The 15,000-nt window shown below is 40.5% G+C and overlaps 1 protein-coding gene across 1 annotated transcript in view; it reads left to right on the forward strand.

Annotated features, from left to right (window-relative positions):
- The window catches only part of ush2a (Usher syndrome 2A (autosomal recessive, mild)), a gene marked incomplete at both ends in the record, with an annotated part of 295,634 nt that overhangs the window by 98,179 nt on the left and 182,455 nt on the right, over positions 1–15,000 (forward strand). Inside the window, 3 exons of the mRNA XM_084054952.1 lie at positions 834–940; positions 1,219–1,342; positions 12,526–12,656. Coding sequence (XP_083911078.1) covers positions 834–940; positions 1,219–1,342; positions 12,526–12,656 — 362 coding nt within the window. The remainder of the gene's footprint in view (positions 1–833; positions 941–1,218; positions 1,343–12,525; positions 12,657–15,000) is intronic.

The following is a 15,000-nucleotide window of genomic DNA, read 5'->3' on the forward strand; positions in this document are numbered from 1 at the left end:
GCAGGTGTTGTTGGGATAAAGCTTGTGTCCGAAGATTGTGACTTTTGCACGGGAACGCCCCTTGTGCAATGCTGAATCTCCAAATAGTGGGTTTAGCCACTTCGGTCCAAAATTAGGGCCATCCATCTCAATAGTCATGTGATGAAGACGGATCTGTCCGATTTTTCATATTCCATCCTGATTGGATAAGATTGGCTTCCAAAGTTTGCAGGAGTGGTCAGTTTTTAACAAAATGCTTCAAATCATGAACGCAGCATGCGATCACCGTGAAACTTTACACACACACTCCCTACCTCTGGAAAACTTCTGCCCTGCATTTTTCACATCTGGCTTTTATAGAGTCACCAGGAGGCGGATTTTTGCAAAACATTTTTTTTTATATTACTCCCACACATTTTGTCCAAACATAACGCAAATTGGTATACATTATCACTATAGTCATGTGATCAAGACGGATCTGTCCGATTTTTCATATTCCATCCTGATTGGCTAAGATTGGCATCTAAAGTTTGCATGTTACAGTACGCCTTGTTATTGTTTCATTCTCTAGTCAGTGGCGTTTGGTCACATATTGTAACATACCACACATATTGTGCCTGTTGAACTTACAGTAATGCTATGAATTCTTCTTGGTTTTTGTAATGAAATCTTTCTCCTCGTGCTCTCTCTCTCTCTCTCTCTCTCTCTCTCTCTCTCTCTCTCTCTCTCTCTCTCTCTCTCTCCCTCTCTCTCTCTTTCTCTCTCTCTATGTCACTCTCTTTTTTACCTTGTAAACCTGTGATGTGACAATAAAACTGATTCTGATTCTGATTCTGATTCTTTCTCTGTCTCAGCTCCAAGAGGCCTGTCTCCACCCATTCTACATCCGTTCAATGACACCACCATGCAGATATACTGGGACCCTCCAACCCAACTCAATGGTCCACCGCCCCTCTACCAGGTGAGTGTGTTTGTCTGGCTGTGTCTGTTCATCTTTATTTCTATGTATATGTCTTGACATATTAATTGAATGTAATAATGACTTTATGAAATATGAACAAATAAGTATATGTTGACTGTGCTGTCAGACTGCTTAGGGAAGAGTTGATGTTTTGCCTTGTGTTGGAAATTGAAATGTATGCTGGCAGCCACAAAGCGACAGGCCACTTTCAGTGGAAGCCAGCTACATTAAGATACACATTGACGGCCAATATTGATCATAGGTATTGATTTGATCAGGTGGAGCGAACAGACCTCTCTTTCTCTGACCCTCGTGACCCTGTTGTCAGGGGAACCAGGTTCCCTGGCAGTGCTTACTACCGTTTCCCCAACGACACACTACCTGTCAACACAGACTTCACAGGTGAGCAGTGCACACTCTATCTATGCACACGCACACACGCGCAAACTCACTCCTAAACAAAAACGTATTCAAGAGTGTGTGTCTGTATGTGTGTATGTGCGTGCGTGCGTGCGTGCGTGCGTGCGTGCGTTTGTGTGTTGTTGTTTGAAGTGTGGGTTGTGTGTTCCGTATGTAACAATGTACTGAATAAGTGTACATGGAGCATGTAGTTGGTGTTTTTATTTAGTCTTCCAACGACTTCCCCAGATATTCTAAAGGACAATTATCTGTGTTTGTGTTTTACTGGCATCATTAGAGAGTTGATCTGCACAGCTAAAACCTGTTCAGCTTCATCTGGAAGCATCATCCAGTCTGATGACTGGAATGAATGACTGAACTCCTCATTGGGCTGCAACAGTTAATCTAACTAATCTATTTGATTTAATAAAACAATCAAGTGCACTCTGGTGGCGCAGGGGTAAAGTACCTGCCCACCACCACAGAGTCTAGGGGTTTGATTCCACTGTGGTGCACCCGGCTTGCCGAGCGCCTATAGCCAAGCAGGGAGGGTGATCTTTGTCACTAGACATACTGTACGCCTATGGGCTGGAGTGGCCTGCCTGCCAGTGGGGACTTTTGAACGGGAGGAATAGGAAGGAGGCACTATGTCCTCCCGGTGGGGGCTCCTGAATGGCAGATGAGCAGCAGTGAGAGGAATTAAATATAGAATGACTAAATTGGGAGAAAAAGTGATAACAATAATTGGCTACTCTAAACGAAAATACATGAATAAATAAATAAAATAATCGATTTGTGGAAAGAAAAAAAAATCTAAATACATAGAAAATAGCGTTTTCTATGTATTTGTAGATCTACTACTTTTGCGGAACGTTAGCCTATAAGGACAGAATATGGAGGGTTTCATGTGCGTAACGTTATCAATGGTATCATTAGTACATATAGTAAATAAAAAGTTATGTGTTTCTCTGAATGGAGATTTTCAGAAGCAAACAATGACAAACTGCTTTTACTGGTTGTACCGGACAACCAGGATTTGCTTCCCACAATCTTTGTGTTGATATTTTCAAAATAAACAGATAAACAGTACAATCAAATTTGGTCAATACAATAACTGTAATCCTAAGTGTTAAGTAGGATATAAAAATATTACACCAAGACAAGACGAGGACAGGACAGGACAAATACTGCAAATAAAAAGTAGAATTGTGAGACAAAAACTAAGGACAAATAAATAAAACCAATGTTAATTAAAAAGTGCACATATCTGCCCAGAAAACGGTATTTGTGTCAAAATGTAAAATAAGATGATTCCATTAAGGATAATGGGTCACTCAATTAAAAGCAAAACTCTGTGTTTTTATCCCGATATAGAGATAAGGATTTTTCATCCTGAGGAGTGTGTTTCCTCTCCTCCTTCATAAAGGGTAATGGATCAGACGATCGCTTTGAGACCGGATCTATTCAGGACCATCAATGTGTCGGCAGTCCTCAAACCATCGCCCTTTCGCCGACGTCAATACTAATAGCATCATCCACAGACAATTATTCCCATCGAAGCTCACGCAACAGCGAACAAATCAAAGCTAAATCGGATTATAAATGTAATGCAGTGTAATGTCCCCCGAGAGCTGATTGATCACAGAGAACAGACTCGTCAATGGCTGATGTTTAGTGTAAAACCTCGTAACTGCAGTGAATTCATTCTAACTCCGCTTTAAAGCTTTGCGTGGTCTTCGGCAGGTTTCAAGATCCATCGCTCCCTGAGACGTATTCAAAACGTATGTTTAATTTCTTTGTGAAAAGTAAAGTCTTTAGTATTAACTAATATAAAGTTGACTTTTGGGAGATACAAGGCTTCCCTTTGGCAGCAGAGTCGATGTTTCAGGATATCCAGGTTCTGCTGGAAACAGAGGATCATCATTTTTCTCCGTCAAACATAATGCAGCGTTGTGGGAATATTAATAATGAGGTGTTTTCCATAATTGGTTCATTTTATGTTCTTTCCGCAGGCTTTCTCCTTTCCTCAACATGTGAATTAAGGGCACTTGTCTTTGAGTGGGGTCAATATTCTCTATGTTAAGTCTCAGCTCCGATCAAGCCAGGGTTTTTTATCATGCAAAATTAATGTTACGATGTGAGCAACCTGAGTGCCTGCTTCCATAAATACACAACATTAGACCATTTAGTCCCTCTGCTAAATCTTAGTTTATATTAAAATAGCTTGTTTTTCCATCCACAATTATTGTAATATGAATACTGTGTGAGTGCTTAATTTCATAAATAGAATTCATCTATAATAATGTTTCCCTTTGCTAAATTAATCTAGAACATTTGAGGTCAGTATTTCCTTCAGTGAATCTTCATTTAGATCAAAAGAGGCTATATCCTTATGCAGTCAATGATAAATTATAAATATCCTCTGAGTGCTTGTTTCCATAATTACATACGACTCCATTCACCCATCTGTAATAGTGTATGAGGCTGGCACTCATTGTTGAGCTTTGAATGAAGGAGTCCTCTCTGTGCATCTTAGCTCGGATCAAAGTATATCTTCTTACCCCTTCGTAAAATTCGATGTTTTAATATGAACAGTCCATTTCATAAATACGCTGATGATGGGAGCCCTCTCACCTCATTGGTTCATTGGAGTGAGGCTGATGGGCTGCTCACATTCCTGCTAATCCAGATGTATTTGATTGAAGCCCAAACTAAATGAAGAGATATGCAACGTCGCAGATGGAGACTGAAGAAAGAGTACACACTGTACACACAGTTATAGGGTACTACACAGTTAACATTCATTTGTATACTCGATTTAAATGATCACTAAGGATTTAACTGCACAGTACTATTTTACTACACTACAATAGAACTACAGTTCAGTGTTACAGCATGCTGTAGTGTACGTTGTCAGGGCAGCACTACAGCAGGCTGAACAGGAAAAAAGGGAAATGTTAAATGATACAAATGATTTTTCCTTAATTAATTTGATTGATTGCCAGGCGTCTGCGTGGAGAGGAGAGAGGGGGAGAAGTGTGGTGTGAAGGGAAAGTTTGCGCAGACATCATTAGTTTTTCTCCATTTAAAGATTAATCAGGAGAGGCTGGGCTCTTTAACCCATTAAGACCTGAGGCCGATTCCACAAAATGTCTTCTAAACCCTAACAGTTTTTTGTTGCTACATCAGTGGTTCTCAAACTTTTTCATGTCAAGGACCCCCAAAATGATGCATTTGGCCGCGGACCCCCAGAAGCAAAATATTTTGTCCCAGGGACCCCCAGAAGCAAAGATTTGTGTTACAAATGTTTGCTTTGAAAATATATATATTCAAATATTTGCACAAAAAATACAAAGCCCGTAGAGCGGCACTCTGTGCCATGCTATGAGCTTGTATATCTGCTATTTTTGAATATCCAAAGAAATCTAAAATGACACAGATGCGATCCCGGTCTTAATGGGTTAATTCTGTCATTTGTATATTTAATGGGCTGCTGCAGAATCTATGGCTGTAATTAGCTGGCTGCCGCACGCTCATTAATACACCAGGCTCTGATTAATGCCAGCAGAGAGCTAACATGACTGGAGTTATTCAGGTTATGTTGTAGAGATGATTACACACAACCTCTGCTGTTTACTGAGCAACCATACAATAACATATGAAACAATATTAGCTCATAAATAAGGCCCCATTTAAAACAATACACTGTACTATACATTTATTCCTGCCAACAGTCATTGCTATTTACTGAGATAGAAGTAACACTTTATTATATGAATTAAGACTCCATAGAATTCACGAGGTACATGATTAAACATTACTAGTAGAGGTTATTAAATATACATCTCAACAGTTAAAATAATTGTACTTAATGAAAATTTGCCTCAGTTTGTAGAAAGTAGTACACGTAATGGTAACACACTGCCTGTAGACGTGTCTGGCAAGATTGGCCAAGCAGCTCAGGCATATGAAAATAGGTTTTGGAAACATTTCTGAAGTGCTGATGTTTTTATTTTATTTCAGCAGTCAAATCTTATGCAACCAATTTCCTGTGCAGACTGAATGACCAGCTGAGGAAAAGAAAACTACAAAAATGAAGAGTAATATAAACAATAGAAAACAAACAAACCTTACATCTACAGCTGCACCTATAGGCTAAACTTTTTATAGGAACACTTCACCACTTACGAACATAATCTCATTGTTCTGATGTGAGGAGATTAGAACATATGCAGTACATTCTGTGGCAAAAAAATATCCTACTGTATGTATTCTGTGTATTTAAAGCTTTGCTGCACAAATAGCGGAAAGGTACTGTACGCCTGATGATGTCAAACAAATATACCGTATATGATATATTATATTAACACTAAGGATTTTACTGTGTATGGTGGGTTCCCCTGTCCACATGGTGCCCCAAGACTTTTAACGACACATTTTACACAACAGAAGAATTCTCCCTGAAGCTTTGAAGCATTCTCTAATAAAACACCAAATACTGCTCTGAAAGTAACATTCTTAATCATACATGACACATTTAATTATATTGCAGATGAAACCAATGATTAACAATTCATAGCTCGTAAAATGCTAATTTACTCATAGCTAACACATGTAGCTCATTCTCATGAATATATTTCTGCCATGTTAGCAGTAAAGTTGCATTCCACTGCTAACAAAGCAAAGCAAATAGTATAGCACGACGTTCATGTTCTTTCATTCAACATTGGGGGTTTTGAAATCATTATTTTCAAGTACAATCATCATCCTCAAAGCTCTGTCTGTCTGTCCCCGTCTGTTTGTTTGTCCCCAAAATCTCTTCTGCCCGGTTCTCCTCAGTGGCTGGAGCAATTGATCTGCGTTTGCACACAGCCATTGATCATTACCATGTGCACGGAACAGCGAAGCCCGTTTTTCACTTTCCCCGAATGTCAGCTGTTTATTAGCGTTTTTGTGTTAGCTGGCTCCCGGGTTGCCAAATCACATGCGTGCAACAAGCGCCGGTGTTGCCACATCCGTGAAACATGCGGACCATGACGCACTTTGGGTGCTCATATCTCCCGACGGGTATGGTCTAGTATAGATAATTCAAAACAAGTAATACAATATTACTCTTACTATTACTTACTATGTAAGTAGAGAACAGTAAGTGCAAAAGATGTTGTCTTTCAAAGTAACTAGGATACCGTGGTAAACATGAAACCTATCATCTGTCTAAACAACATAAAAATGACTTACTTAGAATTTGCAGGCAAAATATATAATAGTTAGCTTGACAACAAATGCTAATAAGTGCACACAGCACCTTCTAGCCAGCACCTCAAAGTGTGCTATGATTAATGTATAGTACAGTACATACTACATACTTAGCTATTTCTCATTTTACTACTTGTTGTTATTGCTGCTATAACGTTGAGGAACCGAAACCAAAGAATTTGACTCTTGTGTACTCGTTCAGTAAGTTTCTGAAGTGTCCACAGCCCACCTCTGAGATGCAGGGCAAGTATACATAAATGGTGCCATCTTATAATAAGTAGTGAGGACCAATGACATGAAGATAAGGTTGGAAATATTTGGACTGCTCCTTTAAGCTTTAAACTCAGTTTTAGTCTGTGTATTTCTATTTATACATACCCATGTGCTTGTTTGACACTTGTATGTGCATATACATTTTGTTTGTGAGTGCACACATGATGATGTGCATGTGTGGGACAGAGAGTGTGGGCTTTGATCGCTATGAAGTTGACAGAAGTCCTCAGGGGAGAGCAGAGTAATGTAATGTTGAGTACACTGTACACTAAAACACAGTGACACACACACACACACACACACACACACACACACACACACACACACACACACACACACACACACACCAAGCTCAGAATAGGAAACTTTAACTTGGGACAATGTAACTAATCATGCTGCTCTTTTACCTTTAAGTGTAAAGCACTTTGTGAGAAGCGCTATACAAATAAATTCATTTTCATTATTAATAACTCATAAATAAGGCATGATAGAAATTGAACTACCATTCTATTGTGTATTGTTAGTCTGATTTGAGAAGCTAACTTCAAATTCACTCCTTTTTTATTTCCCTTTAAATAACTAAAATAGACAATATTCATCATTCAGCTGCACAGCATAATGTAGTGTTGTATGTCATGGTTGTGAGTTGTTGTACGTCAGTGTTGTGTGTCGTATGAAATGAGCATCAGGTTTTTTTGCTGACGATGTTTTAACAATATGGATGTTTATTTGTTTCTGCAAGGTCAGGTCCTATGAGAGAATGTGATTGTCTCTTGGGTCCATTCTGTGTGTGTGTGTGTGTGTGTGTGTGTGTGTGTGTGTGTGTGTGTGTGTGTGCTTGTGTGTGCGTGTGTGTGTCCGTGCGTGCATTCGTCCGTGTGTCATAAATGCTTCTGTTGGCCACTGTGAAAATTGGTCACAGTAGTCATGACAGCACGCGATGTACAGCATGTGATGTACAGCATCCCTACAGACCACCTGATTGACACCAGGGGAAGACGGGAAAGAGGGGGTGAAAACCTTTGTTAATCCCGCAGGGGGAAATTCCATTTCAGTTTCACCCAGCTGATGGCTGGTCAGATGGTCATGATGAGCACTGGGGGGGGGCTGTTAGGGGTTAAGAGTCTTGTTCAGGGACACTCCAACACATAGACATGGGTGGGCTAGGAGGCGAACGGTGACCTTCTGATTACCAGACGGCCTCTCTACTTACTAACCTATGGCCACCCCGGCAGGAAATAAGAGGAAATAAATAGGAGCATCAGGGTGAGAGAATAGAGAAGAAGATAACAGAAGAGTGGAGCTAGAAAGACCACGGTTCTGTTTGTTACATATACTGTAATTCGTAATACGCCAAAAAGCGAAAATGGGCAATCTAGGTCCTGTAGAGCTGCTTTAAAAAAAAATATATATATATATATATATGTTGAAAAGTTTTGAAACATTTGGAAAGATTTTGAAAATTGGCCCAACATTAGCACACCATGGTTAATGTGGTCAGCATACTTTTTTTTAAATTATTGTTAAAATGTGACATCACATCACATCTAACCAAAAGCAGGGATCAAACATATCCCCACCGGTGATGAAAATGGGGGGATATCACAAATCGAGCCCTGCGAAGGAGACATAGAAATTCAGAACCAGAAAAAGGTAAGAGAAAAAGAAGAGGAGGATTGAAAGGTCAGGACAGGGAAGAGGAAGGTTAAAAGCAGAGGTGACCGAGGGAGCGAGAGTGGATGGATGCAACGGTGGTGAGAGAGTGAAAGACAGAGAGGTTAAAAGGAGATAATGTGATGTCACATATCTGTCATGGCTTCTCTCGTCTCTGTGGTGACAAGGTCATGAATGTAAATGACACATGACTGCTGGACGTACAGATTGTCAGTCTGACGTAAAGAACGTCTTTATCTGCTCCAACGCCAAGCACAATGTCAGCTCCTCCTTTTGCTTGAGAAATCATATTCTAAGTACTGTATATTTACTTGTGGACAGCTGCTAAGCATGTTATTTTGAGTCAAGATTCTAGATTAGTTTTTGTTGCATCTCATAAACAAGAGTACAATTATTTGGTTTCGGTTCCTCAAGGTTATAGCAGCAATAACAACAATAAAAGGAATAATTAAGAATAACAAGTAGTAAGATAAGAAATAGAAGTACATTAATCATAGCACAATTTGAGGCGCTAGAAGGTGCTGTGTACATGATTCCTGCATCAAAATATGATATACATTATGTAAATGCGCAGTCTAAGCATGTATGTGTGTGTGTGTGTGTGTGTGTGTGTGTGTGTGTGTGTGTGTGTGTGTGTGTGTGTGTGTGTGTGTGTGTGTGTGTGTGTGTGTGTGTGTGTGTGTGTGTGTGTGTGTGTGTGTGTGTGTGTGTATTGTTTGTGTTATGCTGCAACGCGTTGGTCAGTGGGTTTGTTATGTTATTATGATCTCAAAGCGAAAGCGAGCACATATAGGTATTAAGCTCTCCCAAGAGAGACGACAGCTGAGCCGAGACATGTTATCTTGTTTTAAAGAACTTGTTTCCTAGTCACTCTGTTTACATGACCACTTATGACTGATTTATACTCAGTATACGACACTGGCACGCATGCCAGTGTCGCACACCGAAAATTTTACATCTACAAACTCACAACGTGTCATATCGCAACAGTTTGTGAGCTTGTAGCTCGGATATTTTCAGCACACAACACTGTCACACAACTACAGTATAAATCAGGCTTTACGCTGTTGTTGGTTGATCAAGGTTCATGCCATTTACTCCAACCTTGAACGTTGTAAAATTCTCTGGATAGCGTCTGCTAAATTCCCGATTGATACTGATTACCAGTCTCTCCTGATTACTTGACTACTGATATAATCTAATTTGTAGATTTTTGTTTACAAACATGGTAAAATCCTAAGGAGAATCCTTTTTTTTATCGTACCATTTGACATCCTCTCATTTCTACAAAGAAAGATACAGCAAATGTATCTACATTCATTCAAGAACCTACTTCATGAGCAAATGTTTTTATTGCTACAGTACCACTGCTTGTCCACGGTTTCTCAAGTCTGACCTACTGTATGACCTGAGAGCTGACACTGTCCTGCTCTTGCTGGATGTCCTTTTTTGCAGTATTACATAAAGCCCACATAGTTTAAAATCATATAAATAATACAGAATATGATCTCAGATGCATAATATAACATTCATGTTAAATTATTAGTTAGCTCAGTAACGCAAACCATACAAAGTAAAAAAGCTTGTGTTGAACCCTGAGCCATCTCCTTTCAGATCCTCAGATCTTCCCACACTTCTGTTCCCCACAGAGACAGATAGAGACGAAGACACACACACACACACACACACACACACACACACACACACACACACACACACACACACACACACACACACACACACACACACACACACACACACACACACACACAGACACAGACACAGACACACACACACGCTCCATGTTTCCATGTGGATCTGCTGGTGGATTAAGATCCAATCCCTGATCCACTGAAACACGGCAGAGCAGCGCGCAAGCTGAATCCCAGCGTACTCTGTCTGTCTGTCTGTGTGTGTGTGTGTGTGTGTGTGTGTGTGTGTGTGTGTGTGTGTGTGTGTGTGTGTGTGTGTGTGCGTGTGTGCGCACACACACACACACACACACACACACACACACACACACACACACACACACACACACACACACACACACACACACACACACACAGGTTAGAGGAAGCAGTATTGGTCTCAAAGGATGACCCTCTAGTTTTCCCAGCTTTGATTGATAACATTTAAAAACAAAGGTTCTCCCATTAGGTCAGATGAGCACAAAGCTTTATGAGGTGATGGAAAACATGTAGAAAACATACATGTCTTTATGGAATAAAAACCGTAAGAAAACCTTCAGCCTGCCCTGCCAGTGTTTACCACTATTGGCGCTATAACAGGCAGCTTCACTTTTTGGCCTATAACTCTTGAACCGTAGGTCATACAATAATATAAGTGTCTGGATTCCTCGGATAATGACGCAACTCTACATATAAGCCACAGCCATTTCCACCAAGACAAGATTTTCCGCCAAAAACACTTTTTGCTACTACTTAGATTTTGTCCTCACTCAAATTGGTACACATTCTCTCTGACGTCATGTGATCATTATGTATCAGTCAGAGTTTTAATTTTTCATTCCGATTCACTATGATTGGCTTCCACGCAGCGTTCAGTCTACCCCAAATTGAATCACACATTGAGGGGCGTCTAAAAAATGCAGAGACAAAAGCTACTTCACTTAACATCTTATATGATGAATAAAACATCCAATCATACCCAGATTGGAATCACATGTTGAGAGGCATCTATAGAAGACACCTCCAAAAGCGCTTTAATTTCTGTCCATAGTGGGCGCCACAAACGCGAACAGTATCGTCTGTCATACAAACCATTTACCCCCACAGCTTCCTTGTGACTACAAGGCAATATTTAATGATCTCCTGGAAACGTGTGGTGGTTTAACGGAAAGAATTGTGAAACTTAAACCACATAGTGTATACAGTATACAGTGTATATTGTTTTGAGAAAGAAAATCTTTAACTTGTTTAATCATTTTTCCAGTCTGGGTGTCGAGAGTAGGAATGATTATTTTGTTAATATGCAGAATGCTAAAAATATTCATTCTGAATTATGTGCTAGAAAATAGTTGAAGGATCTTTGCTATATTGTAAAATAGGACATTGTGACTTTAACAGGTGGAAGTGTTGAGATAGTAGACCTGTGTTTCCCTGATGCACTTTAGACCTGGAATCATTCTAGACTGTTCGCTTCTAATAGAAATAAAGTGAACTTAGAACTGTTGTACTGCTGGGAATACCCACCCTGATGGAGATGTTAGATGAATTCACACACACACACACACACACACACACACACACACACACACACACACACACACACACACACACACACACACACACACACACACACACACACACACACACACACACACACACACACACACACACACACACACACTCTCTCTCTCTCTCTCTCTCATTGTGCACATAGACATCAAAGTCCTGGGGTAGTTTGAGACTCTAGGCTGTACATGGCAGCTCTGAGGAGAGGATTTAGATATACATGTACCATCGTGTATATGTGTGCGTGTGCTTGTGCGTGTGTGTGCGTGTGCGTGGGTGTGGGTGTGGATGTGGGTGGAGGGCGTCTGGAGGGAGAACAGAGTAAGATGCCCATCCTCTTCTGTCAAAAGTGTGTTTTATCAATACATAGGTCTTTAATCTCTCTGTCTCTTCAATCTACAATTAAATTGTATGAAGGTAGAAAGCTAACCCTAACTAGAATGAAGAACTGGCATTGCACATTGTCAGTTAAAGCAATGTTTGTGCAATGTTCGTCTTACGTCCACAAGCTAATGAAAAAAAGTAATGTGATGTGAGTTGTCTGCTGTGAATTAATATATACTCTCTATTTCTCTCTCTCAAACACACACACACACTCACACACACACACACACACACACACACACACACACACACACACACACACACACACACACACACACACACACACACACACACACACACACACACACACACACACACACACACACACTGTCTGTCTCTCAGGGGTGCAGCTGAGCTTCAGAACTCGGTCTCCAGACGGCCTGCTGCTTGTTGCCTTCTCTCCGGGAAACCAGGAAGAGTTTGTGGCCCTGCAGATCCAAAATGGACGCCCTTACTTCCTGTTTGATCCACAGGTTAGAAACAATAGACACACACGGCCGGAAGAGGGGCGCCTACAAATTCACGCCCACTTTTGACACTCGAGGTCCTTTAGAACGATGAACTGCAGCTCTCAATGCAATCTCTATGAGAGGCATTGTAAAATACCGTCATTTAACTGGTTAACTATACTGAGGCTGTAGCGATTTTTTTGGTGTTCTAATAAAGTTTCCCATTTGTTTAATTTATCCTTTTTAATGTCCCATATCTGTCATCTCGATATACTACCCACAATATACTATAATATACTCCATCAGTGTGTCAAAAGTTCTAGCTTCTGAAATCTTACGTTTAAGTGTTCGCATGGTATATACGTCACGGCACGACTTTGAGGACATTTAGCACGCAATGACATTTTCGGGTTGTTTGGGGTTTTTAGGGGAGGCGAGATCTTAGTTGGGCAGGCGACCGCTTGTCCTGCCTCAACAGTGGGTACGCCACTGGTCGGCGCTCGTAAAGACAGTGATATCACTGAAATGCAACAACTTGTCTGTCTGCCGTCTACCCTCTGCTGTGTTAACATTATGGGTAACTCATTAAAGTGGCAAATTAAATGTGAAACACATCAACTATTAAGAAAACAAGAAGATATGTTGACAAAGACACTCCATACATTTGGAAACATATTTTTATTCAAATCAATATCGTCTCCAGTTAGGGTTTAACACCAGGATTCCCGGGATACGGGAATCCCGGGAATCCCGAGGTTATTTACCGTCCCGGGAACTGACTCCGGTTCCCGGGATCCCGTTTTTTTCTTTTTTTTTTTAGAAATGAATACTAATTAGTAGAAAGGCCTATCTACAGCGGGGAGGAATTACTATTATAATTAGCCAAGTTACTTGCCGCGTTGCCGACCAGGGCAGGGTCCCATCGTCCCGTTGTGAACCATATGGGACGCACTGAATGTAACAGTAATGAACAAAATAAAACACAAGTGGCCGTGATGCCCCATGCCTGCCCTGCGCACGATGATTTCACCGTTTCCTCTGCTGTCAATACGATACGGTAGACACCAGTTGACTAGTTGAGATTCAACATCAAGTGAAACGCTGCATAAACAGTGGGTATGTTTGATTTCGAGCCTATATTCCAGCTTAAAATGCGCGCAAGCCCAGCAATGCTTTTGATAGAGAGAGAGGAGAGACCGGAGAGCTGGAGAGAGAGAGAGCAAGACAGAGCGCGTGCGAGAGAGAGAGAGAGAGAGAGAGAGGGAGAGAGAGAGAGAAAGTATTAGACCGATGTGGTCCGATTTTTTAATCATCATTAATGTAGCCTACCCTACCAACACTTGCATTTTAGAACGTTCAAACTACCATTTACTAGAACTAGTAGAACAAGTGAACTGGACAACAGCTGTCTGTCTCATTGATTGTCAGTGGCAGCGCATGCATGTGCACGTCAAAATCACACTACAAAACCCGACATTTGATCAACAACAAAATATAGATGAATACATTTGACAACATACAGCCAACATCCCAAAATGGAGTCTTAATGTCCAGCAAGTAGCCTAGCCTAATATAAATTAATAACTGCAAACAAATTACAAGTTTAGGCTATCAAATCAATATCCTACAAAAGTAGAGATAAGCTGTGACCTCACCGGCGCTCTGATGGACAATAAATAAATAATCATTTTGCAAACAACATCCATGTTCTGTTCTCTTGTCAATAATGATACAAATGGAACGTTTATTTCAGCAGCTAGAGTTTGACATTGTTTGAGTGCGTTTTTGGTGCACAGCGCAGCTCCTCGTTTAGTTAATTGTCTTCACCCGCTGCTGCGCAACAGGGCAGATCTCCGCCAGGGCACTATATTATATTTATATATTATATTTATTTGATTTAAAAAATCAACTTAAGTCATTATTAGTGCAAGTTCATAGGTGGACACAATAGGGACATTTGGGCACCTCGATGTAAAATTGGCTATTTAAGTATCTACATATAAATGCATTTTAGTGGGCACTTTTTTTTTTTTACCCTTTAACGGGAATTCCCGGGAAGCCCGGGAAAAGGTCTGAAAATTCCCGGGAATTAAAATTAGATATTTCCCGGAAAATGTTAAACTCTATCTCCAGTTAATGTAGGAATCTTTTAAAAGTAGGCTAACTCTCATATCCTCTCATAGGGAATGCATTGGCAGCTGCAGTTCATAGTTCTCACGGACCTTGAGTAGCGGTGCTGTCTCAAAAGTGGACGTGACATTTGTAGTTCCTGTGTTGGTCTATATCTGTACCATTTGAAGTGGAATCGATATATGCAGTCATGGACCACAGTCATTTTGCTTTTATGTTTGTTCATAACCTGCATTTT

The sequence above is a fragment of the Gymnoscopelus microlampas genome (genome assembly GCF_963454915.1).
Source record: "Gymnoscopelus microlampas genome assembly, chromosome: 1".
Taxonomy (NCBI): Eukaryota; Metazoa; Chordata; class Actinopteri; order Myctophiformes; family Myctophidae; genus Gymnoscopelus; species Gymnoscopelus microlampas.